Source organism: Callithrix jacchus, chromosome 7 (assembly GCF_049354715.1).
Source record: "Callithrix jacchus isolate 240 chromosome 7, calJac240_pri, whole genome shotgun sequence".
NCBI lineage: Eukaryota > Metazoa > Chordata > Mammalia > Primates > Cebidae > Callithrix > Callithrix jacchus.
Window position 1 is genome coordinate 53,536,202 of NC_133508.1, and position 26,670 is coordinate 53,562,871.

At 52.7% G+C, this 26,670-nt stretch overlaps 2 protein-coding genes and 1 long non-coding RNA gene across 15 annotated transcripts in view; 1 reads left to right on the forward strand and 2 right to left on the reverse strand.

Annotated features, from left to right (window-relative positions):
• ARHGEF19 (Rho guanine nucleotide exchange factor 19) overlaps window positions 1-9,566 on the reverse strand; it is a 31,156-nt gene extending 21,590 nt beyond the window's left edge. For 2 of the 4 annotated variants that reach the window (XM_078330469.1, XM_078330466.1), the window contains exons 1-4: window positions 9,409-9,566; window positions 7,083-7,248; window positions 6,966-7,000; window positions 4,810-6,626 (exon numbers count right to left, since the gene is read on the reverse strand). The gene's annotated coding sequence lies outside the window, so the exon portion shown is untranslated. The remainder of the gene's footprint in view (window positions 1-4,809; window positions 6,627-6,965; window positions 7,001-7,082; window positions 7,249-9,408) is intronic. The other 2 variants (XM_078330468.1, XM_078330467.1) reach the window with 2 other exon arrangements.
• Window positions 9,567-14,453: 4,887 nt separating this feature from the next.
• CPLANE2 (ciliogenesis and planar polarity effector complex subunit 2) lies at window positions 14,454-20,940 on the reverse strand. Of its 9 annotated transcripts, none has more exons than XM_035307872.3 (8): window positions 20,885-20,940; window positions 20,382-20,532; window positions 17,286-17,336; window positions 17,069-17,176; window positions 16,708-16,860; window positions 15,972-16,096; window positions 15,291-15,427; window positions 14,454-15,055 (listed from the first exon to the last, which is right to left on the reverse strand). In XM_035307872.3, exons 2-8 carry the CDS (start codon window positions 20,491-20,493, stop codon window positions 14,806-14,808), a joined length of 936 nt encoding a protein of 311 aa, XP_035163763.2. In that variant the 5' UTR covers window positions 20,494-20,532; window positions 20,885-20,940; the 3' UTR covers window positions 14,454-14,805. The 9 variants fall into 9 exon arrangements, with proteins under 9 accessions (XP_035163763.2, XP_035163762.2, XP_035163760.2 ...); XM_035307871.3 differs by having other exon boundaries at window positions 20,860-20,937; XM_035307869.3 differs by having other exon boundaries at window positions 20,802-20,937.
• Window positions 20,941-21,003: 63 nt separating this feature from the next.
• The window catches only part of LOC108592524 (uncharacterized), a 51,208-nt gene continuing 45,541 nt past the window's right edge, over window positions 21,004-26,670 (forward strand). For both annotated transcript variants that reach the window (XR_013519813.1, XR_001912680.4), the window contains exon 1: window positions 21,004-21,606. This is a non-coding gene — a long non-coding RNA (uncharacterized LOC108592524). The remainder of the gene's footprint in view (window positions 21,607-26,670) is intronic.

Genomic DNA, 26,670 nt, shown 5'->3' on the forward strand with positions numbered 1-26,670 from the left:
CTTCCTCTACCGCACTGCCATTCACGGTGACCGCAAGGTGCACCATGGCCTCCAGCAGGAGCCGCCAGATCCTGCCGCGCCCAGACATTGGTCGCTGGTACTCGCACAGAAACTTGTGGGCATCCAGTCGTATCTCTACCCAGTTGTTGGGCAGAGCCAACAGGGGCGCCAGCAGGAAGGCCCCCACAAAAATGGTGATGAACCCAAACTGCAGCTCTGGGAGGCAGGGAGTGTCAGGCCAGGAGCCACCTCCCTTGCTGTGCCAGCCCCCCCAGAGGCCCCACTCATGCTCAGGGCACAGGCTGGCTGCTGAGTGACTGCTCACCCATCTCCGGGTATTCATCAAACAGTCCCTGGCACTCAATGAGCTCTTACTCCTTCCTCCTCCCAGTGCTGCAGCTCCTGCCCAACCTGGGTGTCGCTCTGTCCTGCCAGCTGCCACTTCTGCCACGAAGCCTTCAGCTTCCTGGGGGCAGGAAGCAGGGAAAGCAGATAATGGTCATAACAGGACCTTGTGCTAGAAACTGCCACTTCTATTACCAGCACCCCCTAGAGGCAGGCATCATGATGATTTCTGCTTTATGGATGAGGAAACACACCTAAGAGAACTTCCCCCAGGTTCCCCAAATTGTAAGTGGTGGAGACAGGGTTCAAATCCAATCTGTTAGCCCCAGTTACACTCCTAAGAGTCCAGCGCCCCCCCCCCCCGCCTTTTTTTTTTTTTTTTTGAGACGGAATCTTGCTCTGTCGCCCGGGGCAGAGTGCTGTGGAGCAATCTTGGCTCACTGTGACCGCTGCCTCTCCGGTTCAAGCGATTCTCTGCCTCAGCCTCCAGAATAGCTGGGATTACAGGCGCCCACCACCACACCCAGCTAATTTTTTTTATTGTTAGTAGAGATGGGGTTTCACCATCTTGGCCAGGTTGGTCTCGAACTCCAGACCTCATGATCCACCCGCCTTGGTCTCCCAAAGTGTTGGGATTACAGGCATGAGTCACTGTGCCTGGCCCTGAGAGTCCACCGCTTTATGACTCCTAAGCAGATCTCATTAAAGACTGGCTGCTCCTAGGGAAAAGGACCAGCTCTGATTCATTTCTGTGTCCCTAGCATCCAACCAAGGGTGCACAGCAGGAAGGCCCCCTGAAAGATGGTGATGAACTCAAACTGCAGCATTGGGAGGTGGCATTGTCAGGCATGGGGCCACCCAGTAAGGGCTGAAGGACAGAATAAATGCAGGTGTTAAATTTTCACAGCTGCACAATGATGTGCCCATAAGTTACAGTTGATAAGACTCTAGCCCAGGAAAATCAAGAACCAGCTTCAAGATCAATAGCAAGACCTGGGTAGGGACAAATCGAGCCCAGTTGGTTCTGTTGCTTTGCTGGGCTGCTTTCTTGGGAGGCAACCGCCTCGAGGCTGGTTTGGGAAGTAGTCTCATCTGCCTTTGAAGAATGCCATGTAGAAGGGAGAAGAATAGAAACTGACAAACTGGAAAATGAAGACTTTGAAAGTGAAGGCATTTTCATGGAAGATCTGGGTTCTATGCATCTCTGGACAAAGGGCAGAGCTGGTCAGAATTCTACTGGGTGCAAAGGGGCAGGTGTAGCCCATCAGATCAGCCCCTATGCTCCTGTCCTTAACCCACCAACCCCTAATGCCAGCTTCATGTCCCTGGCCACTCTCATTTGAGGGTGATTGGACTCCCAGTTCCCCGGTGACACAAAGATAGCCCTGCAACCCATTACCTTCACTTACTCTTTATCTGGTGAACCAGCCAGTGAGATGTAGACCTGGCTTAAGAGAAAGACCAGGCCGGGCGAGGTGACTCACACCTGTAATCCCAGCACTTTGGGAGGCCAAGGCAGTGGATCACCTTAGGTCAGGAGTTCAAGACCAGCCTGACCAACATGGTGAAATCCCATCTCTACTAAAAATACAAAAATCAGCCTGGCATGGTGGTACGCACCTGTAATTCCAGCTACTCAGGAGGCTGAGGCAAGAGAATCACTTGAACTTGGGAGGTAGAGGTGGCAGTGAGCTGAGATCATGCCACTACACTCCAGCCTGGGTAACAGAGCAAGGCTCCATCTCAAATAACAAAAAAAAAAAAAACAGCAACAGGTGGAGTGCAGTGCTGCTGATGTTGGCAATGTTGCCAGCCTAGGCAGAGTGATGGGCCATTACCTGGAGCCTACCCATGTGGTGGGATGAAAAAATCCTGAAGATGCCTACTTCAGGCCTGGAGCCTGGAACAGTGCTCCCACCTCCACTGCCCCAAGGGACATTTACTTGGGTCATGAACACAGGGTTGCCCGTGTGGCACATTGCAATGCTGATGATGCCAAGTTAAATTATGATAGACACCAGGAAAATCATCACCATGCAGAGCTGGGGTCCGGGAGAGAAGGCTGCCAGAGCTGGAGAGAGGGCTGCTAGGGTTCCAGAGCACCCACCCTGGAGGGGCCAGTCCTTTCAGAGCAAAGGTCCAATGTCCCCTCACCACAGTGAAGATGGCTGCAGAGCCAGTGAGTAGGTGGGAAAGGCAGCTGTGGGGTGGGGAGTAGGGTTCATTCAGGCCTGTCACTGGGTTCTGGATCATCTGCAGGGCCAGGGCAGCAAACTCTAGATGTAGACACTCCTGTCACAAGGCGCAACAGAAATGCCCATCCTAGGGCCAAGAGGCTGGTGCCATGATCCTAGGATAAGGGAAGCCCCTAACCTTTTCCTGACTGCCTAGGGAGCTCTGGAAGTACAGGAATGTGGTCTAATTCACTTTTGGTTTTGCAGGGCCTTTTTTCCCCAGGGCATGGTTAAAAGCCTGTGGATGGATGGCTGGATGGTTGGGTAGACGGAGAAGTAAACAGTAAAAGGGTGGACATGTGGGAAAGGGCTAGATAGACTGATGGGTGAGCAGACAGTAGGCAGACAAATGGGTGGGTAAACTGGGCAAACAATCAATAAATCTCTATAGTTTACTCACAAGTAAGTAGGTAGATAGGCAGGTGGGTAGAGGGATGGACCTATGACTAGGTGGGTGAGCAGATAAAAGTCTGGTAGGATGGTTGATGGACATGAGGATTGATGGATGGATGGATGGATGATGGATGGATGGTTAGGTGGGTGAGCAGATGAAACTCTGGTTGGATGGGTGATGGACATCAGGATGGATGGATGGATGGATGGATGGATGAATGGACTGATGAATTGATGGATGGATGGATGAATGGGCAGATGGTTAGGTTGGTTAGCAGATGAAAGTCTGGTTGGATGATCGATGGACATGAGGATGGACGGATGGATGGTAAATGGATGGTTAGGTGGATAAGCAAATGAAAGTCTGAATGGTGGATAAACATGGGGATGCATGGATGAATGGATGAATGGGATGGGTGGATGGGTGGATGAGTAGATAAATTTATTCGTTTAGTTGATAACTATTAACTGTGTATCACTCTGCAATAGATACTGAATATGCCACAGTGAACAAACTGGAGAAGATCCATGCCCTAATGAAGTTTACAAACTAGTTTGCAAAACAGAGATTAAATGAATGAACACATATATATAAGTCCTATGAAGGAAAATGTTTTCATGGATGATCACTCTGAAGAAAGGACACTTTAGCTGTGACCCAAAGGTGAAAAGGTGCGAAAGGGACAGTGGAGAGAAGCTTTCTGGGGAGGGAACAGTGTGTGCAAAGGCAGGGCCACTCTTTTTTTTTTTAGGCAGTCTCAATTTGTTCCCAGGGCTGAAGTGCAGTGGTGCGATCTTGTCTCACTGCAACCTCCTCCTTCCAGGTTCAAACAATTATTGTGCCTCAGCCTCCTGAGTAGCTGGGATTATAGGCATGTACCACCTCGCCCAGCTAATTTTTGTATTTTTAGTAGAAACAGGGTTTTGCCATGTTGGTCAGGCTGGTCTCGAACTCCTGGCCTCAAGTGATCTGCCTGCCTCAGCCTCCCAAAGTCCTAGAATTACAGGCATAAACTACTGCACCCAGCCCACTCTTTTTAAATTAAATCAAATTTATTCTTTTTGAAACAGAGTCTCACTCTGTCACCCAGGCTGGAGTGCAGTGGCACAATCATAGCTCACAGCAGCCCCAAACCCTGGCCCCAAGTGATCCTCCTGCCTCAGTCTACTGAGTAGCCGGGACTACAGATACTGTCATTGCATCCAGCTAATTTTTTATTTTTTAGTAGAGAGAAAGTCTCACTATATTGCTGAGGCTGATCTTAGATTCCTGGGCTTCAGTGATCCTCCTGCTTTGGCCACCGGAAGTGCTGGAATTACAGGTGTGAGCCACTATGCCCAGCCCAGGGCAACTCTTTAGAGTCACCTGAGTTGTATACTGCACTATCCAGGGGGTACCATTGACATTTACTTTGTTGTCTCACTATCCAGGGGGTACCATTGCCATTTAGCTTGTTGCCCTTTCTGCTTTTTCAGTCCCCCAGCAGCTGTTTAGCCAATACCTTATATTAAATTATCTCTGTTAAAATACCTTGTCAGTTTTCTATCTCCTATAACCCTGTTGAATGGATGAAGTGATGAATGGCTGGACAAATGGGTAGGCAGAGGACAGATTATTAACAGATTCATTCAACAAACATTTATTGAGCATCTTCTATATGCTAGAGACCATTCTGGGCACTGGGGATACAGCAGTCAACATCACACACAAGGTCTCTGCTCTCATGGAGCTCACATGCCAGTGGGAGAAGACAGATAATAAAATTATAAACCATAAAATACAGTGATGAATGCTGCGATGAAATTCAAACAGGGGGCTGGGCGTGGTGGCTCACACCTGTAATCCCAGCACTTTGGGAGGCCGAGGTGGGTGGATCATCTGAGGTCGGGAGTTCACAACCAGCCTGGCCAACGTGGTAAAACCTCATCTCTACTAAAAATAAAAAAAATTCGCCAGGCATAGTGGCAGGCGCTTATAATTCCAGATACTTGGGAGGCTGAGATAGGAGAATCATTTGAACCTGAGAGGCAGAGGTTGCAGTGAGCCGAGATCACACCATTGCACTTCAGCCCAGGCAATAAGAGTGAAACTCCATCTCAAAAAAAATAATAAATAATCGAGAGGGAGCCTCTCTGGATTGGTGGTCAGGGAAGACCCCTGTAAGGAGACATTTGAGACTTGAATGACAAGGAGTAGACCATATAAAATCTGAAGGGGCTGGGCACAGTGGCTCACATCTGTCTGTAATCCCAGCACTTTGGGAGGCCAAGGCAGGCAGATGGCCTGAGGTCAGGAGTTCGAGACCAGCCTGGCCAACATGGTGAAACCTCACATCTACTAAAAATACAAAAATTAGCCAGGTGTGGTGGCACATGCCTGTAATCCCAGTTACTTGGGAGGCTGAGGCAGAAGAATCATTTGAACCTGGGAGGTGGAAGCTGCAGTTAACTGAAATTGCACCACAGCCTGGGCAACAGAGCAAGATTCCATCTCAAAAAAAAAAAAAAAAAAAAAAAAAGGCCAGGCACGGTGGCTCACACCTATAATCCCAGCACTTTGGGAGGCCGAGGCGGGTGGATCACGAGGTCAAGAGATCGAGACCATCCTGGCCAACAAGGTGAAACCCCGTCTCTACTAAAAATGCAAAAATTAGCTGGGTGTGGTGGTGCACGCCTGTAGTCCCAGCTACTCGGGAGGCTGAGGCAAGAGAACTGCTTGAACCCAGGAGGCGGAGGTTGCAGTGAGCCGAGATTGCGCCATTGCACTCCAGCCTGGGTAACAAGAGCAAAACTCCGTCTCAAAACAAAAAACAAACAAACAAAAAGTTGAAGGAAGAGGATTCTGGCAGAGAGCAAGCCAGTGCCAAAGCCCCAGGGTGGAAATGAACCTGACCTATTCAAGGATCTGGTGGAGCCAGTGGGGGAGAACCAGCCACAGACCAGATGGCACAAGGCCTTGCAGGCCACTGTGAGGGTTTTGGATGGTTTCCCAGGTACATGTTAAATGAGTCTGTCCTGGAAGGCTTTGAGGAAGGTAACACAGGATGTCACCCTCTTGGCAGCTGAGAACCAATTAAGTGGGGCAAGGAGACCTGTTAGGAGGTAACTGCTCTCCAGGAAAGATGAAATGTGACTTGGACTGGAGTGGGGAGGGCTGGGGTGTGGCAGAGGAGGTAGTGAGAGGTGAACAGATTCAGGATCAATTATTAGATGTTTGGATAGACAGGTAGGTAGCTGGATGGGTACGTGGGTAGGTGGAATGTTTTCTCCTTCTCGGTTCTAGGGAGGGTCTCTCTCCGAGGCCCAGCTGAACATCTAAATACTCCCAAAGTTTCCCCTCACCCAGCCTATATCATCCTGATGTCAGAGAAGGGTGGAAAGTGACCCAGGAAAAGTGTGAGGAGAAGCCAGATTTGGATCCTGGGATGTTGGACTCCAAAGCCCGAACTCTTCCCAGTACACCTTATGGCCTCTGAGAACTCTGGGAAGTGGGGTTGTGGGCCCAGAGAGCTGAGCTGGGTATCACTTCCTGGTCCTGGAAGTCACTGCAGTCCCGGTGGTGGGCCAAGGTGGCACTCCCCACTTCCAGTGCTCCAGGAAGGCCATGAAGATGCTGAAGAACACAGTTCCAGGATGGTCAAAGAGGCAGCTTAGCTGTGAGGAGGGGTGAGAGGGCACATTGTAGGGCCAGCATCCAGGCCCAGGTTGGGCCCAAAACACCTAACTGGTTTTTTTTGTGCCTTTCCCTGGCTCACATTGGCCATGGAGCAGATCCCGGAAATATTCCACGTGGCACAGGTATCACAGAGTGGCACCCCCACTGACACAGATCTCCTCTCTGTGAGCGGAGGGTGCCCATCCTGGGAGGGCCTATCCTCAACCAGGCAGATGACCTGGCCCACCCAGCCCATTCCCCAACCCTTCCGCAGCCACCCACACCAGTGTGTTGGTCCTCATGGTGAGAAGGCCAGAGATAAAGACCAAGGTGCCTACCAGGCTGACAGGCAGCCGCCAGGCCAAATAGAAACCTGGAGGGAGAGAGAAAATTCACGAACCCCCATCTCTGCACTCAAGCCCCACTCCCAAACCCCACCCCAGTGCCAGACTTACCTAGCCAGGCAAAATCGATGACCACCTTCTCCCCAAAGTACTCTCATACGTGGTCCAGGGGTAGGTAGTTATGCCAGTATCCCCAGCAAGCCCAGTATGGGCACAGCAATTGGCAAGAGTTGAGATCTGAACCGGGTACCTGGTACCCAGGCAGTTCAAAGAAGCCCTAGGGGGACAAAAGGCGGGAGAGGTGCAGGGAGGTTTGAGAGTGCTCTCCGGATGGCGCAGCCACCGCTGCCATACTGTTAGGCCTGGGAGAGATCTGAGCTTGGGACATCTCTTGTGGATAACCCTCCATATAGGACACCAAGGAATGAGAGCTAAGCAGAACCCTGGCACAGTTAGGGCTTGAGGAATATCTCGTTTTATAGTGTTACCACTCAGCTATTTCCTTTTATATAATCCTTTACATAATCATATATTAGTTTATAGAATTAGGGCTTAAAGAATCCCTTTATATAATCCTCTATATATAATCATATAATAGTTGATAGTATGAGCGCCTAAAGAATATTTCCCTACATATATACCTATAATTATATCTTAGTTCATAATCAGAGGAATGCCTAGAGTGGACACAGTACAGAGCATGAATTAAGGAATAAGCAGCTTATAATCAGAGGAATGCCTAGAGCAGACACAGTGCAGAGCATGATTTAAGGGAAAACAGCTATACCAGGGCAAGAATCCATGGCCCAGGTGGCAGCGTTCAGTACCGTAAAGATACCCGCTGTATGGCAGGCTTGGGGCAAGAGCCACTCCTCCTGATAAAGGAGTTGTAGGACCTTGCTCCAGTTCTTGTGGAAGGCTGCCCTCAGAACAGCAATCCACCTTGGTGACTGTGAACTTTATCAGCTCCTGCTACTGTGCTGCTTGAAAAGCATCTTCCCATAGAACCCATTGGAAGCTGCCAGAAGGTGGCGGTAACCTTGACAGCTCTGTCACTGCTATGTGACTTAAAGCATCCTCCTAAAAATCTTAGAAGTAGTTTGTCCATAGATAGAAGTACTGCACACTGCACCCCCTTACTGCACGGCCCTTGCCTTCATGGGAACCGGCCCCTTGCTGCGCGCTGTCCACCTCCTAGCCTAGGTGATCTAATAGGAGTGGACCCCATGTTTTATTGCTCACGACCCTATCACTATCCTTAAAGATGATTTCACTCACTGCCCTGCCCCCTAACCTATACACAATATATACTCATGCTTCGGGACACAATATATACTCATTTGGGGCCTCGCCTGACTCCACTCATAGGTGGCGGGGCCCCCGGAGCCCAGCTGCATGCATTTTTCTTTGTAATTCTGTGTCCTGTCTCTTTCTTTCTTTCTTTCTTTCTTTTTTTTTTTTTTTTTTTTTTTTGAGACAGAGTTTCACTCTTGTTACTCAGGCTGGAGTGCCATGGCGCGATCTCGGCTCACCGCGACCTCAGCCTTCTGGGTTCAGGCAATTCTCCTGCCTCAGCCTCCTGAGTAGCTGGGATTACAGGCACGAGCCACTATGCCCAGCTAATTTTTTGTATATTTAGTAGAGGCGGGGTTTCACCATGTTGACCAGGATGGTCTCGATCTCTTGACCTCGTGATCCACCCATCTCGGCCTCCCAAAGTGCTGGGATTACAGGCTTGAGCCACCGCGCCCGGCCTCCGTCTCTTTATTTCTCAGCTCCTGCGCCTCAGCACAGCATAAGGCTCACCCCACGACCCTGTGGGGCCCTCAGCCCTACAATCTCTCCCTCATGCAATGGGAAGGCCGTGGTGTAGACTCCCTCTGCCAGCAGGCGGGCAATGCCCATGCGGGGCCAGGATCTCTGCCACTTGCCAGAGGAGTCCTGGTGTCACTTCTGCCCGCTTAAGATCCCAGCTGGACTCGCCCCAAGCAGCCATCTCACCACTCGGTGCCTCCACGTGTTAGAGAAGTAGCAGTCACAGGAATCACTGCCCAGGAATCTATGAGAGGAGCAGGGGTCAGAAGCCCAGCCCTCCACCCAATCTGAAACCTAATGCTACGAGAATCCAGAGCCTCTCCGTTGAAGACAGGCAGGTGAGACATGCCAGCTGCTACTGCCAGAGAACCCTTCTGCCCGCAGAGCGCAATCTGGGCTGGGTGTATTCGTCAGGTGAGCATCAGAGCGGATTGAACAGGTGGGAATCAGGATTGAGAGGCAGGGCCGGGGCCCCAGTTTGCGGAAAGGACAGGCCCAGAGATCTAAAGCGAGTGAAGCGGGAGTTGCCTTTGAGGCGCTGGGAGGAGGAGCAAATCAGCCTTGGTTGGGCTAAGGCTTCTGCGGGCTGCTGGCCCCTCCGCGAGGCGCCGCCGGGTCTCACCTGTCCGGCTCCGAGCTGCGGATGTCACACCTGCAAGAGTCCTGCGACCGGCTGGGCACGTTCTGCGGCCGAGGGTTGGCCGGGCCTGGGGTCAAGGTCAGGATTACGGCCCCTGTGGTGACTCCGCCCCGGGCGGACCCCGCCCCGCCCCTCCACCTGCGGCGGCGCGCGCAGGCTCAGTTCCTCCGTGAAGCGCTGCGGCTCCCAGGCGCGCTCAGCTAGCGAAGGGCGCGGCGTTACGCGGGGCTGCTCTCCCGGGAAAGGAGAGGGAGGGACCCCCCCAAACCCCTCCCCTCCCGATCTCGGCCGGGAGGTGACAGATCCCATTTTTCGCGTGGGTCCTTTCCGCCTTCAAAAGAGCTGTGACATGAGTTTCATCGTTTACATTTCAAAGAGGAAACCGAACACCCTCGTTTTTCAAACGCGGAGACAGCGGGTGGGCCGCGTCGTATAGTGACTTATCTTGCCCCTTTCTTGGGCACCTCTAATGTGCCAGGCCCTGGGCTGAGCGCTCTACACCCTTCGTCCGTGTAACCGTCACAGCCCCTGCACGGGGCTGACACTACGGACAAACCCATTTCACAGATGAGCTGCTGAAGGCGCCGGGGCAGGTCTCAGAGCTGGCCTGGGGCGTCTGCTCTCGGCCTTGGGACTCGCAGCCCGCCCGCGCAGCGCTCACCTCCTCCGGGTTCTGCTGAAGCTTCTCGCGCCAGCTCCGTTGCCGGAGTCCCCATCTCTGCCGCCGCCGCGGGGGTCGAAGGTTCTCCAGGCTAGCGCGAAGTCCGCCCCATCGCGGGGGTGGGGGGACAGTTAGGAACTGTCTGGCCCTGGTGTGTCCCACTTTCATCTGGACGGCAAGGGGGGTCTGAGTCTATCAGTCCCACTAAGGCCAACATTAAAGGAAAATTGAGTCGTAGCAAAAGGTATTAGGGTTAGTTCGAAAAAGGAACTGCCCATTGCAAGAAAAAGACAAGAGACGCTTCGGGATTCTTCGGGGGAGGGGAGAGGGGACTTAAGGAAGAGCCTGTGGCCTGGCCACTCCGGCCTTCTGGGTGAGGTGGGACAAGAGTCCTGTCTGGCCCAAGTCTCACTAATGTAGGTTTTCCTGTCTCAGAAAACGTTACCCCTGGAGTCTGGGACATAAATGCCGCCGCAGGGTGCGGAGGTAGATATAGGCGTAGTCCGGGTTCCTGTCCGTGGGGCCATCACCGTCCTGGGTGCAGCAGGCATAGGGGTGAGGGTGAGGGGACGGGGCGCAGTTGCAGTTCCCAGAAGCTTCTGAATCGGCCCAATTGGGCCGCCCCTCCCTCCTCGCACTCCTGACTAAATTGAAGTGTAGCAATGGAGGCGATCCAATGTCAGCGCAATCTGCAACCCTTCTTCCTCCCCTTCACCTGCTCTCAGACCAGAACAGCCGCTGCTACTGTAATAACAAGGACGATGATAACAGCCAACATTTTTTGGGCTCCTAACTTGCTGCCCAGAACATGCTAAACATTTCATGTGCATTTACTTCTCATAATTCAAAGAAGTGGATGCTGCTATCTCCATTTCACAGATGTGTCAAGTGAGCACAAGGGAATTACAGAGGCATCCAAAGTCACGCAGTTCCCCTTCACTCTCCTTCTGGGCCACCTGAACTAGGCCTTAGTCCCACCCCTTGCCTCTCAGAATCCACCCCTTCTTTACAGAATAGAGCTGAACACCAGCTCCCCTGCTTCTCCCCACCCACCAGTGTTCCAGAGGCAAAGGGGCCTCCAACTCACTCCTCCAGCCTGGTTTTTGTGGTTGTTTTGTTTTTTTGAGACAGTCTCGCTCTGTTGCCCAGGCTGAAATGCAGTGGTGCAGTCTTGGCTCACTGCAACCTCTGCCTCCTGGGTTTAAGCAATTCTCGTGCCTCAGCCTCCTGAGTAGCTGGGATTAAAGGCGCTCACCACCATGACCAGCTAATTTTTGTATTTTTAGTAGAGACAGAGTTTCACCATGTTGGCCAGGCTGGTCTTGAATTCGTGACCTCTGGTGATCAGCCCACCTCAACCTCCCAAAGTGCTGGGATTACAGGCGTAAGCCACTGTACCCAGCAGAGACCAGGAGTTTGAGACCAGCCCGGGCAATACAGTGAGACCCTGTCTCTCAAAAAGTTTTAAAATTAGCTGGGTATGGTGGGAGCTACTTGAGAGGCTGGGGAGAAAGGGGGAGGATCACTTGAGCCCAGGAGTTTGAGGCTGCAGTGAAGCATGATTGTGCCACTGCACTCCAGCCTAGGCGTCAGAGCAAGACCCTGTCTCTTAAAAAAATAAGAAGGGCATCATCAAGAGGGCAACGGCAGAGCATTAAACCAGGTGTGGGACTCCTCGGAGTTTGAGGCCTGGTATGACCAGACAGGTCTCAGGCCCATGCCATCAGCCTGAACACGTGCATGTAAAAACACACTCTCCTCTCACCCGCACTCCACAGGGCTGCCCAGCAACCTCCCAGGAGGCATAGGTGTCAACTATTTGAAGAACTGTGGCTCCCAGTTCTGCACTGTGGAGATGGAGGCCCCTGGGGTGGCCTACTAAATACTACAGTGGCATGGAGGCTGTGCTGGGAGGAGCTAAGACGGCAGCCCGGGGAAGAATGGTGGAGGAGCTCTAAGCCCCAGCCCTGTTGCCCTCGCCACTTTGTCCTTACCCAGGGAGACACCTCTTGTTTGGGGTAAAGGTGGATGAGGGGTCAATTCTCTGACCAGAGCAGTGCCAGCCAGGAGAAGACTGCCCTACCTCACCGTGGGGGGCTCTGGGTTATGCTCTAGAGCAGCTTTCTGGCTTTTGGCTGAGCTGGTACCCAAGAGAGGCAGGAAGCCTCCTTTCAAGGGGCAGTTTACACCCAGAAATGACTGGCTGGGTTGTGTGTAGCTGGAGGCCACAGTCAGGCCTGGGGCTGCCTTCAGGGCCCTAACCCCAACTCTGTTGCTGCCGGGGAGAGCTAAGGTCTCCTGGAGTTAAGGACGGGAGACGGGGAGAGGAATGTGATCAGGCCCCCCTAGGAGCAGGGCTGAGGGCTGCAGGAGTGGGAAATGGCTGCAGGCTCTGAGGCTGGGGTACCTTTGCAGGGTGTGGGATAAGTGCAGGGCCTGAGCTCTGAGACTCAGGGGTGAGAACATGCTGGAATCAGTCCTTCCTCTGGCCCAGACCCTGGAAACAAAACCAGGTGGCAATGTTGACCCAGGTTGACAAATACAGGTGGCAGTGTTCAGGGTAGATAGGCTGGCAGCATGCATGGGCATGTGTGCTAGGGCACAGGCATCAGGACAGGTAAGTCTGGCCTCCTGTGTGTGCCAGGAGGCAGGAGTGGAAAGCACTTTCATCCTAGCATAGGTGTGTGAGCACAGGTGGTGCTGTGTGAGTAGGGCCTCAGGAGAGCTGCAGCACCCCAAGGGTGAGCTAGCTTTGGGGACACTCTTCTTTGGACCAGACGCAGGCCAGGCCTCAGCCCAGGGGTTCATCTATGGGATGAACCATAGATGGGCAGGAGCTCATCAGAGGCCCATTTCCCTGGGGCCTTCCTCTCATCCTCCTTAGTCTACCTCCTTAGTCTCCTTAGTGCAGTGTCTCTGGCTCATGGGGCAGGGCCAAGGCACAAGGCTGGGCCTGCTCACTCCCCTCCCAGCTCCTGTCGATGGCCTCCCAGGGGGCAGAGCTGCCCCTCAGGCCAGCTCATGCCCTGACCCCCCGGAATGGTCCTTGGCCCTGCATGGTGCTGCTTTTGGATACCTTGGGCTGCCAGGATTCCCATCCTGAACCTGGCCTGACAGCTTCATGATCAAGAAAGGCACTGCAGGCTGGGTGTGGTGGCTCACACCTGTAATCCCAGCACTTTGGGAGGCTGAGGCGGGCAGATCACTTGAGGTCAGGAGTTCAAGACCAGCCTGGCCAACATAATGAGACCCCCATCTCTACTAAAAATACAAAGTTAGCTGGCATGGTGGTGGGTACCTGTAATCTCAGCTACTCGGGAAGCTGAGATATGAGAATTGCTTGAACCGAGGTGTAGGCTGCAGTGAGCTGAGATCATGCCACTGCACTACAACCTGTGTGACAGAGCAAGATTCTGGAAAAAAAAAAAAAAAAGAACAAAAGGCACTGCAGGCCAGGCATGGCGGCTCACACCTCTCATCCCAGCACTTCAGGAGGCTGAGGCGGGTGGATCACCTGAGGTCAGGAGTCCGAGACCAGCCTGGCCAACATGGCAAAACCCACCTCTACTAAAAATACAAAAATTAGGCCGGGCATGGTGGCTCACGCCTGTAATCCCGGCACTTTGGGAGGCCAAGGCGGGTGGATCACGAGGTCAAGAGCTTGAGACCATCCTGGTCAACATGGTGAAACCCCGTCTCTACTAAAAATACAAAAAATTAGCTGGGCATGGTGGCGTGTGCCTGTAATCCCAGCTACTCAGGAGGCTGAGGCAGGAGAATTACTTGAGCCCAGGAGGCAGAGGTTGCGGTGAGCCGAGATGGCGCCATTGCACTCCAGCCTGGGTAACAACAGCAAAACTCCGTCTCAAAAAAAAAAAAAAAAAAAAAAAAATTAACCAAGCATGGTGACGGCACCTGTAATCCCCACTACTCGGGAGGCTGGGGCAGGAGAATCGCTTGAACCCAGGAGGTGAAGGGTGCAGTGAGCTGCACTCTAGCTTGCGTGAGAGAGCCAGACTGCAACTCAAAAAAAAAAAAAAAAGAAAGAAAGGCACTGCAGAGCGACGGGCTTGACTCCTGGATTCACAGGTGGACTCCATGTCCCAGCCGCCCCCACAGTGCCACATGACCACATGACTGCTGGGTGCTGGCCTCTGGAATGTGGGCAGAATGAGGTGCCACCCTGGGCCTGGTCCACAGAAAGCTGGGGCCACCTCCCTCCTGTATTTACTCCCTGGCTGCTGACTGGGGCCCTGGGGCAAGTGGGCAGGGTCTCTAGGGCTGGGTCTCTTGCAGGAGCACCTGGAGCAGAGCCCCACTGTCACCTCCTCCTGAAGCCAATGGAAGAACAAACGGGTCTATGGAGTTCAGCACTGGGATTTCAGTGTTTATCTGTTATAACAGATGGTGTCACCTCAACCAATACAGGTTCTAATTGGAGTCACTTGAGAGGCACCCCATCTCCCCACCACCCGCCATGGGTGCTGCCAAAGGGGGAAAGGCCATGAAAGATGTCCGAACTCAGGATCTTGGTCCCCATCTCCATGCCATGAATTCTGCAAGGAAAGCGCTGCTGGCGGGGGCTTCTCTGGCCACGTCCTCCCTGACCAGGCCATGCTACCCAGTCCTCCAGACTGGATTCATGCTCCTGCCCCAGCCTCAGGCTCTGTGTTGAGACCTGAGGGTTGAGGGCAGGATCACAGGCACCCACTCATGATTCATCCAGGAGCACTCTCTAGGGGGTTGGGAAGCAGGCCAGCCGCCACCTGGTCTTGGTGCCACAGCTGCTCAGCGAGGCCGTTGAGTATGTGAGCAATGTCAGCCAGCCCAGCCCGCCCATCCAGCGTGCGCCCATCAGCCAGCCGCCGCCCTGGCACACTCTTCACCCGTAGCAGGGGCAGCTCCCAGGCCTGCCGGAAGGCTATGAGGTCCCGCTCAGGCACGTCTGTGTGCATGTACTGGTCAAATCTGGAGGAGGGTCAAGAAGCCTGGCCAGGTGCCTCTGCACACACCCCCATCAGACCCCGCCTCTCCCTCCACCCTGGAGCCCGCACCCAGGAGCCGGGCTAGCCATGTGGTACCCTTTAAGTAAAAGCCCAGGTGCTGAATTCCACACCTGGGCAGAGGCCAGGCCCCTGATCCCCTTGCTCCCTGACTTGCCAAGGGTGGCCTCTGACAGCCCCAGAGGCTACCCAAAGGATACTTGGAGCCGATGACCATCCTGATGACACCAGGGGCTTCACCTGCTATGCGGGCCAGCTGTCCAGGGAGGTCTTCAAAGGAGGCACGGTCAGTGAAGGAGAAAAGGAAGAGGAAGGCATCTGTGTTCTCCTTGCAAGCCTGGCGACGGAGAGGCATATAACTGTGACACCCTCCCATCAGCTGCAGGGCCCTGAGAAGAATCGGGAATAATCCCTCCTTTCACAGGTTGGGAAACTGAGGCCCAGAGCACGATGTGGCTGGTCCTAGGACGAGCATGGGCTGGGACTCAGTCCCCAGTGCCAGCTCAGATCTCTATCTCCCAAGGCAGGGCCTTGAGCTCTTTTTTTTTTTTTGAGATGGAGTTTTGCTCCTGTTGCCCGGGCTGGAGTGCAATGCTGACTGCAACCTCCACCTCCCAGGTTCAAGTGATTCTCCTGCCTCAGCCTCCCAAGTAGCTGGGATTACAGGCGCCTGGCTAACTTTTTGTATCATTAGTAGAGACAGGGTCTCTCCATGTTGGTCAGGCTGGTCTCAAACTTTCAACCTCAGGTGATCTGCCCGCGTCAGCCTCCCAAAGTGCTGGGATTCCAGGCGTGAGCCACCATACCCAGCCAGTGCCTTGAGCTCATTAATACCCAATCGGCCCCTGGCAGAGCCCACCCAGGCCCACATGCCTGCTCACCGGCAGCATGTGATCGAACTTTTTGAGCGCAGACTCTCCACAGTCCCAGAACTCAAAACGAAACATGACGACACGGTCGCTGGCCTGCAGCTTGGCTGGCCAAAATACCACGGTGGTCTGGATGCCTGAGGGGAGCCAGGATCAGCCATTCAGCATGGGAGGGGTGGAGATGGAGGACTGGGGGCAGGAAGGAATAGGAGGAGATACGTCCCTGCCCTGAGGGGTCCTCCCTTTGATGAGGGAGGCACAGTCCTTGACCTGGGAGAATTCTCAGTCTGATGGGAGAAACAGAGACTGGCCCTGGAGGAGCCTCTGGCATAGCAGGAAGATGTAGTCCCAGCCATGGCAAAGCAGTTTTGTTTGTATATGCAGGGAGACCAAAGGTCCCAGGACACTGGGCATGTTTCAACAGGGTGGATCAATCAACATCCAGTGGTAAGAAACAAGAAAGCAAGATTAGCATTTCCTGAGTATCTACCTTGAGCCTAGCTTGATGCTAGGGATGTTACCACCAGTACCTCTAGCAACCACACGACAACCCTGTGGGGTAGGTACTAGTATCCCCTTGGGACTGAGAAGCCCATGGAGGCTCAGAGAGGTGGAGTGACTTTCCAAGGCTACAGAGTAGGATGTGGAGCTGGGTATCGACCCTGGCTTGTGTGGTCCAGGGCCAGGTTCTTGCCCCCACCACAAGGAGGGCCTCCCAGGATGGGCAAAGGATTGAGGTTGCACTCACCGGGGGTCTCGTGGTGTAGCACAGGCACCTCCAGGCCAGCCAGCTTGGCCACCAGCGCCGTCTTGCCCACACCACTCTTCCCGGACACGAAGATCTTGTAGCTGGCAGTGTCAATGGACACAGGCGGTGGCAGCACTGGCCGCTCAAGCAGTCCTGGAGCAAAGAGGGAGCCAGGCAGAGTCAAGGGGTGCCGTGGTTTGAAGGTGTCCCCCAAAGTTCACGTATGAGAAACTTAATCCCCGATGCAACAGTGTTGAGGTAGGGCCTACCAAGAGGTGATGAGCTCAAGTGTTCTACCCTCACAAATGGATCCATGTTGTTATTGAAGGAGTGGGTTTGTTATAAAAGCCAGTTTGGGCACCTCTTGCTGTCTTGCTGTCACACTTCTGCCTTCTGCCACGGGATGGCACAGCATGAAGGCCCTTTCCAGATGATGCTGCCATGCTCTTACACTTCCCAGCCTCCAGAACTGTGAGCCAAATAAACTTCTATTCATTATAAATTTCCCAGAGGAGGCTGGGTGCGGTGGTTTACACCTGTAATCTCAGCACTTTGGGAGGCCAATGTGGGCAGAGGACCTGAGTTCAGGAGTTGGAGACCAGCCTGGCCAACATGGTGAAACTCCATCTCTATATAAAAAAAGAAGTACAAAAAATTAGCTGGGGGTAGGGGTGGGTGCCTGCAATCTCAGCTACTTGGGAGGCTAAGCCAGGAGAATCACTTGAACCTGGGAAGTGGAAGTTGCAGTGAGCCGAGATCATATCACTGCACTCCAGCCTGGGCAACAGAGTGAGACTCCATCTCAAAAAAATATAAATAAACAACCAAGAGTGTGTTTATTCTGTTATAGCAGCATAAAATGGACTAAGATAGGGGGTCAGTCCTGTACGTTCCCCATCAGATGCTAGGCTGGACAATCTTCATTTATTTATTTTTTTCTTTACCTTTGTTTTGTTTGAGATGGAGTCTCGCTCTGTTGCCCAGGCTGGAATGCAGTGGCGCGATCTCTACTAAAATATAAAAATTTGCTGGGCGTGGTGGCATGCATCTGTAATCCCTGTACTCGGGAGACTGAGGCAGGAGAATTGCTTGAACCCAGGAGGCAGAGGTTGCAGTGAGCCAAGATCGCGCCACTGCACTCCAGCCTGGCGCCTAGTGACAGAGCAGGACTCTGTCTCAAAAAAAAAAAAAAAAAAAAAAGAGATGAGGTTTCACTGTGTTAGCCAAGATGGTCTCAATCTCCTGACCTTGTGATCCACCAGCCTTGGCCTCCCAAAGTACTGGGATTACAGGCATGAGCCACTGTGCCCGGCCACCTTTTATTTTTAATAGGAATGGGGGTTTTACTATGTTGCTCAGGCTGGTCTTGAACTCCTGGGCTCAAGCACTCTTCCCACCTTGCCTGACCTCCCAGAGTGCTAGGACTATACCACACACAGCCAAGGACAACCTCATTTCTAATGGCTTCTTCAGGGCTAACCAACCATCTGTGGTTCTTTTTTTTTTTTTTTTTTTTTGAGACGGAGTTTCACTCTTGTTGCCCAGGCTGGAGTGCAATGGTGTGATCTCGGCTCACCGCAACCTCCGCCTCCCGGGTTCAAGTGATTCTCCTACCTCAACCACAGAGTAGCTGAGATTACAGGCAGACACCACCATGCCCGGCTAATTTTGTATTTTTAGTAGAGATGGGATTTCTCCACGTTGGTCAGGCTGGTCTTGAACTCCCTACCTCAGGTGATCCGCCCACCTTGGCCTCCCAAAGTGCTGGGATTACAGGTGTGAGCCACCGCACCCGGCCCCATCTGTCGTTCTTAATACTCATCCCAATTTTACAGAAGTCTGAGATACAAAGAGACTGGCCTAAGTTATAGTCAGTCTGTTGATATTTACTAGCAGCTCTCAACGTTTGTTGTGGGGCCTGCATGACAACCACTGAACGACACATTCAAGTGTTAACAAAACCCCCCAGATGTCTGCAGGTAAAGTAAAAACACAAAAATTCAGGGCCAGGTGCAGTGGCTCACGCCTATAATCCCAGCACTTTGGGAGGCTGAGGCGGGTGGATCACGAGATCAGGAGATCGAGACCATCCTGGTCAACAAGGTGAAACCCCATCTCTACTAAAAATACAAAAATTAGCTGGGCATGGTGGTGCGCACCCTACTCGGGAGGCTGAGGCAGGAGAATTGCTTGAACCCAGGAGGCGGAGGTGGCGGTGAGCCGAGATCGTGCCATTGCACTCCAGTCTGGGTAACAACAGCAAAACTCTGTCTAAAAAAAAAAAAAAATTCAAAGCCACCACTGCCATTCCTCTATGTTATGGCTGCTTGATCCTATCTGTGGCATAGATAATATGGTCAGTGGGTTCTATGATGTGCCCAGAAAATCAGCTCAACCTTCACTCAATTCTCTTCCACTCAACACAAACACAAAATGAATACAGTAACCGCCAACCTTCCGTGAACACCCACTGCATGCCACAGCCTGCTCAGTGTGTTACAAACACACTCCTTAGGAATTTCCCCAGCAACTCTATGGGGTAAATACTATGATTATCCCCATTTTACAGAGGTGGGACTTGAGGCTAGAGTTCACTTATTCCCAGTCACACAGCTAGGCAGTGGTGGAGCCTGGGTCACTTGCCTGGGTGTGCGTGACCCCAAATGCAGTGCTACCAGCCATCATGGGATTAGAGGGACAGTAGCCATATTAGAGGGTTTTTTTTTTTTTTTTTTTTTTTTTTTGAGAGTTTTGCTCCTGTCGCCCAGGCTGGAGTGCAATGGCTCCATCTAGGGTCACTGCAACCTCCACCTCCCAGGTTCAAGTGATTCTCCTGCCTCAGCCTCCAGAGTAGCTGGGATTGTAAGTGCCTGCTACCATGCCCAGCTAATTTTTGTATTTTTAGTAAAGACAGGGTTTCGCCATGTTGGCCAGGCTGGTCTTGAACCCCTGAACTCAGGTGATCTACCCTCCTCAGCCTCCCAAAGTGCTCGGATTACAGGTGTGAGCCACTGCGCCCGGCCTTCCAGAGGGTCATATTTTCAATCTAGAGCAATTTCTTTAAAAAAACACACTGTTGACATATTCACAAATTTTGGTTCTAGCTATCTCACTCTCTGGTCTGAAGCCTTCTGGTGCCTTGCTTCTCCTGGCCAGAACTGGACTCCATAGCTCATTCCAGGTACCTCTGGCAGCCTCACAGCCGGGTCCTGCGTGGGCAAGTCAGCTTCACCGTGGGGAACACCAGTGTGTCTCATCCCAGAGACAGCAGGACATGGAAGTGGCTCACCTCTACTTATTAGGGTATGATATTAGCCAAGTCTGTACCATGTGCTGTTGAGAGGTTAAATGGGAGTGCACTGTGTAAAGTGCCCAAAAGAAGCCCTGACACGAGGGGAGGGCTCAGTCAACTGCATATCTGGTGACAGTGGTTGCTGACAGGGTTTCTGCTGTTTCCATGTTCCTGGCTGTGATGATGGAATTATCTCTAAGGAGATTTAGGGGTGGGGGTCCCAGGGATAGGGCTTTCAGTTTCCCAGGCTGAAGACTGTTGAAGACTGCAGTGGAGCAGGCCCTCACTGTCCTGCCTCTCTGCTCCACTCAGGGAGCAACAGATGATACTCTGCTCCCCAGGGAGACAAGTAACAGGCTGGAGGAAAGGGGGAGGCACTTACCAAACACCCGCCGGCGGTTCTTGCGCAGAATGCAACCCAGGTACTCCTTGCCCTCGGCACTCTCGTGCCAGTTTGGGACAACCACCGAACCGGGCACGGGAGGTCTGGCCATGGCTGGGCACCGCGATGGGGTAGGGAGGTGGCAGGAATGCTGAGAGCAGGCAGTGGAAAGAGGGGTGACCGTCCCAAGCCGGTCCTGAGATCCCTCTTAACTGCCCTCTGACTCTCCCGGGGGACCCCAGAAACTGCGGTCCTACAGCCCCCTCTCTCCTCCGCAGTGATCCCTGGGGACAGTCATCCCATTACTGCCCAGGGAGGGTATTTACACAGCCCGTCTCCCCTTGTCACCTCCGGGGGTCAGACGCCCCTGCTTCTCCTCTACCTTCTAGATCCCGATTCCCGGGGCCACCTAGCCCTCACCATCAGCAGTCCCGGCGGCGAACCGAACCGGGTGCCGAAGGCCCCTTTAAACGCCCACCCGCGCTCCAGCCGTCCCAGCCCACCGGTCCCGCTTCCGCCCTGCCTGCGTCGGGCTTCGGCGCGCGCTGCCAGCTCCGGCGCGGGTGCTCGCGGCGCATGTGCGGAGGTTGTTGCCATGGAGATGCCGGAGGCTGGGTTGGGCGGGTTCCGGGCGGCGTTCGTCCCTCCTACAATGTCCGCAGCCAGCGCGGCGCGATGGCACTGGGACAAGGCCTTTTCCTCTGGGTCGTGGATCCTCTTCTCTATTACTACGTCCGATCCCCAGTCGTTCTTCCAAAACATCATGAAACGCCCGCTTCTCCAGGAGCCTTCCTTGCCTATGTCTCAGTTTCTTCTTCTATAACGTGGACGTAACATGTTATTCCCTCCATAGCTGTGCTCCATATGTTTGATTATGACTGTTGCTATTATTAATATTATTGCTCTATTAATTCTGCTCAGCAGGACCTCGAGATGACTTAAACACATCTGGCTTCACTGATGGGGACACACACCAGCTCAGAGAGGTCAAGGGACTTGGCTCAAGTTTTTAAAAATGAGTCAGAGGCCCACTGGATTTTACTTTTCATTCATTCATTCATTCAACAAATACTGAGCACCTACTATGTTCCTGGCCTATTCTAAGGGCTGGGGATACAACGGCCAACAAGAAGTCCCTGCCCTCCTGGAGCCGACTTTTCAGCTCTGAACCTCTGAGCGCCTCTCCACTGTTCCAGCACTGGACACCAGGCCTGTTACCCAGAAGGTGGGTGCCCAGTATATGCCCATTGGTTGGAAAGGGTGCAGGTGGGTCATTACTGAGAGTTTGTCTATTACATTTGATTTTTTACCACTATCTTCTTGCAATGCCTTCACGTAGGGCAAATCACTGTTTTGAAAGAAATAATCTAGGAATTAAGCTTTACTGAAGGCCACTTAAGTGCCAGACAGTTGGGGCTTTACAGAGTCACCTGATTTAATTCTATAAACAAACCTGTGTAAATTGTATTACCCTCTTTCACTGATGACAACATTCAGAAACATAACATGACTTGTCTGAGGTCACACGACACAGCTAGTCAGTGTGAAAATGACTCAGAACTCACAGCTGGCTGGTATGGTGGCTCATGCTTGTAATCCCAGCACTTTGGGAAGCCAAGGCAGACAGATTGCTTAAGCTCAAGAGTTCAAGACCAACCTGGGCAACATAGTAAGACCCTGTCTCTACCAAAAATACAAAAATTAGCCGGGCAAAGTGGTGCACGCCTGAAGTCCCAGCTACTCAGAGGCTGAGATGGGAGGACTGCTTGAGCCTGGGAAGTGGAGGTTGCAGTGAGCTGAGATCATGCCACTGCACTTCAGTGCACTTCAGCCTGAGTGACAGAGCCAGACCCTGTCAAAAAAAAAAAGAACCCACGGTTACCTGACTCTAAAGTACTTATCTTTTCTGCCAGTTTGGGTTTTTGTGTATTTTGTTTGTTTGTTTTGTTTTGTTGAGTCTTCCTCTGTCGCCCAGGCTGGAGTACAGTGGCACAATCTTGGCTCACAGCAACCTCCACCTCCCAGGTTCAAGCTGTTCTCCTGCCTCAGCCTCCCGAGTAGCTGGGATTACCAGCATGCACCACCATGACCAGCTAATTTTTGTATTTTTAGTAGAGACGGGATTTCACCATATTGCGCAGTCTGGTCTCAAACTCCTGACCTCAAGTGATCTGCCCACGATGGCCTCCCAGTGCTGGGATTACAGGTGTGAGCCACTGTGCCCAGCCGGGTTTTGTTTTTAAAACTTTATCCCCAGCCACTAGAAGGGCTGTCCCTAGGGAAGCAGAAGCAGCCAGAGGACCACAAACTCACAGATTTTTTTTTTTTTTTTGAGACGGAGTCTCACTCTGTCACCCAGGCTGGAGTGGAATAGTGGCGCGTTCTCAGCTCACTGTAACCACTGCCTCCTGGGTTCAGACGATTCTCCTATGTTAGCCTCCTGAGTAGCTGGGATTACAGGCGAGTGCCACCACACCTGGCTAATTTTTGCATTTTTAGTAGAGATGGGGTTTCACCATGTTGGTCAGGCTGGTCTCAAACTCCTGACCTCATGATCTGCCTGCCTCGGCCTCCAATAGTGCTGGGATTACAGCTGTGAGCCACCGCGCCCAGCTAACTCACAAATTTTTTTTTTTTTTGAGGCGGAGTTTCGCTGTTGTTACCCAGGCTGGAGTGCAATGGTGCGATCTCGGCTCACCGCAGCCTCCACCTCCTGGGTTCAGGCAATTCTCCTGCCTCAGCCTCCTGAGTAGCTGGAATTACAGGCACGCGCCACCATACCCAGCTAATTTTTTGTATTTTTAGTAGAGATGGGGTTTCACCATGTTGACCAGGATGGTCTCGAGCTCTTGACCTCGTGATCCACCCGCCTCGGCCTCCCAGAGTGCTGGGATTACCGGCTTGAGCCACCACGCCCGGCCTAACTCACAAATTTTTTAAGGACAATTATGTCTAAGAGAGGGGACGTGTAAGACAAGGTGCTTTCTCTCAACTTGCTCACTCTGTGGCCAGGCAGAACAAGACAACCATTCCTACAGGATTCTGCAGCTGGAATCCTTTGCCCATATTCCCAGGTCACATGGTTCCCCTTCCTGCAGCTGTCACCACATCTACCCAGTCAGGGAGATTCACAGCTGTGCAGAGCTCTCTCCATGGGCCAGGAGTGACTCAGTGGCAGGGCTCAGATCTGAATTATCTCTGGGTTTCCAGACTTCACATCCAGCCCTGTCCTTGGCTTGTGGAGGGTTCAGTGAGCATGTGAGAAAATGAACCGGCTTGGCAGAATGAGCGTGCCTGTTAATCTGGAAGCCGGAGAAGATGTAAAGTCATCTTGGGGCTGGGCACAGTGGCTCCTGCCTGCAATCCCAGCACTTTGGGAGGTTGAGGTGGGCAGATCACTTGAGGTCAGGAGTTCAAGACCAGCCTGGGCAACATAGTGAAACCCATCTCTACTAAAAATTCAAAAATTATCTAGCTGTGGTGGCATGCACCTGTAATCCCAACTACTCGGCAGGCTGAGGCAGGAGAATCTCCTGAACCCAGGAGGCAGAGGTTGCAGTGAGCCAAGATTACAGCACTGCAGTCCAGCCTGGGTGACAGAGAAAGACTTCGGCTCAAAAACAAACAAGGGCACCGGCCTCACCGCCAATCCCAGTGGTCAATTCTTTGTCCTCAGATCACCTGAGCCTGGGATGACTCCCAGGTGAATGGACAGATCATGGTGCCCCTAACTGTGGAGGAAGGAGGGGAAGTGCGCAGGGTCAGAGGAGGAGCCCCTAGGGAGTAAGGGAGTGGGGGAGGCTGCCCAGAGAGGACACTCCCACAACATATATTGGAATGTAAAGTGCAGATGAGCAGCCTTGGTCAAGCTGGACATGACCAATGGTGGAGGGACCGTGCCTGAAGCATTGGGTGTGGACAGATGAGTGGTCCAGATGCTATGGACAGACAGCAGAGCCTTGGATGCCACCCGGGCAGTGACAGCCACAAGCTCAGGCCCAGGAGAGGCAGAGGAACCAGAAACCCCTTCCTCCAGCCCATCCTGAGGCTCATGTTCAGTGTGTAGGGAGGCCTGCCCAAATACCAGGGAAGCATGGCTGGGGAGGGATACTAGCTGCGTGGGCCTCCTGCTCCAGAGAGTGCTCTGCTCTGTATCTCTGCCGAGGCCCCAGCTGTGCAGTCCTGTGTGTTCTCTTCTTTCACTATGGATTCTGCTTGGGAACTCCCTTCCCATTACATCTCAGGGGATGACCTCTAGCCATCAAGTTCACACAGGTCACCCTCCATTGTCCTCAGCCCTGATCACTAGCTGCTGGGGCCCATAGGCTTATTGAGATGCTGCGTGACAGACTCCAGAAGCAAAGCCTAGACCCCACCCATCTGAGAAGCCCCAGACAGGCTCTATCCTCATCTGCCCCCTGCCAAAGATTAGCAGGATGAGGCCAAGTGCCATGATCTAAAGGTCCCACCAGATTCATGTGTTGAAGTTTAATCATGTGACAGAATTAACAGGTGGAGCCTTTAGGGGATGATTAAGTTATGAGGGCAGAGCCCTCTTGATGAGATTAGCAACGTTATGAAAAGGCCTGAGAGGCAAGTTCGTCTCACCCAACATGTGAGGACACAGCCTCCGTGATGGAGCAGCATCAAGGCACTGTCTCGGAAGTGGAGACTGGGCCATCACCAGACACCAAGCTTGATGGTGCCTTGATCTTGGACTTCTAAGCTTCCAGAAATGTGGGAAATAAATTTCTGTTGCTTGTGAGTGCCTCAGTCTGTGGTATATAGCAGCACAAAGGAACTAAGGCGCCAAAGCCAAGAGAAGGGTCACTTCTTGGCTTCTTGAACAACTGTCCTGGCCCTGGGTGGCTGTGTTGGTTGCAGATGGTTCTACTGACTCCATCTCCTTTCATCTTTTTTTTTTTTTTTGAGAGGGAGTCTGGCTCTGTTGCCCAGGTTGGAGGGCTGTGGCACAGTCTCGGCTCACTGCAACCTCCGCCTCCCCTGCTCAAGCAATTCTCGGCTTCAGCCTCCCGAGTAGCTGGGATTACAGGCACATGCCACCACCACGTCCAGCTACTTTTTTTTTTTTGTATTTTTAGTAGAGACGGGGTTTCACCATGTTGGCCGGGCTGGTCTCAAACTCCTGACCTCGTGATCCATCTGCCTCAGCCTCCCAAAGTGCTGGATTACAGGCGCCAGCCACTGCACTTGGCCTCATATCTTGCCCTTAGAAGCTCAGGATTTGTCATTTTTGTTTAGCCCACGTGATGCCTCCCTGGTTTGTGATTAGGCTGTGAGCTCCTTCATGGGTGGGCCTCTTTTGTGTCTTCTGTATGCCCCAGTGCCTCAGGGGTCACATATGCTCAGGGAATGCATGCTGAGAGTGAATAAACCCCCAGCCAATTGCAAGCTTTCTGGGCCTTGCCAGTGGGCCACAGCATGCCCTGGGGCAGGAGCTTCCTCCCTCTCCCAGGCTTCTGCTGGAAAGGAGTCCTCCTTCTCTTCTTTGCAGTGGGTGGGCAGACAGGCTCCCTGGTGGCTGCAGAACACACTCTGCTAGGACTTTTTGGCATTTATTTAAGACATGAGCTTGGCTTTGTGCATGCCGACAGCTCTGGACCCAGAGCCCAGCCCCAAGGGGAAGACTGTAGTTTTCCCACAGCAAGGGGCTGGGGCAGGGAAGGCAGGTTGGCCAGCTGGGGAATGATTCTCGAAACAAGGCTGGGCCCAGGGAGGGGTGCCACCCAGGCTTAACTGACAGAGGGAGGGGAGAAATGCGCAAACGTTTTATTCCTCCTGCCCATCTGCTTTCCTTTTTAAGACTGCCTCCAACAGATCGTCCAAGCACCCTTGAAGCCTTTCACAGGTTGCCCTCCGGTGGCCTCTTGGGGAATCACAACCTACCAATGGATTAAAGATTATATATATATATATATATATATATATATATTTTTTTTTTTTTTTTTTTTGCTGGAGTGCAATGGTGTGATCTCAGCTCACTGTAACCTCTGCCTCTCGGGTTCAAGCATTTCTCCTGCCTCAGTCTCCCGAGTAGCTGAGGTTACAGGCGTGTGCCACCATGCCTGGCTAATTTTGTATTTTTAGTAGAGAGAGACAGGGTTTCACACGTTATGTTGGTCAGGATTGTCTCAAACTCCCCACCTCAGGTGATCCACCCGCCTCAGCCTCCCAAAGTGCTGGGATTACAAGCATGAGCCACTGCGCCCGGCTGATTCTTGTCTGGTTCCAGCTAAGTTGCTAACCTGTGAGGCTGGCTGGCATCATT

Excerpts from the sequence above, each read along its gene's own strand:
- CPLANE2 (XM_035307869.3), bottom strand. Across the intron at positions 17,337-20,381 it reads GAACCGCCGGCGGGTGTTTG|AGATGGAGTTTCACCATGTT; the intron begins GTAAGTGCCTCC and ends TTTTTTATATAG. Across the intron at positions 17,177-17,285 it reads TCTCCAACTCCTGAACTCAG|TTCTGGAGGCTGGGAAGTGT; the intron begins GTCCTCTGCCCA and ends TTTGGCTCACAG.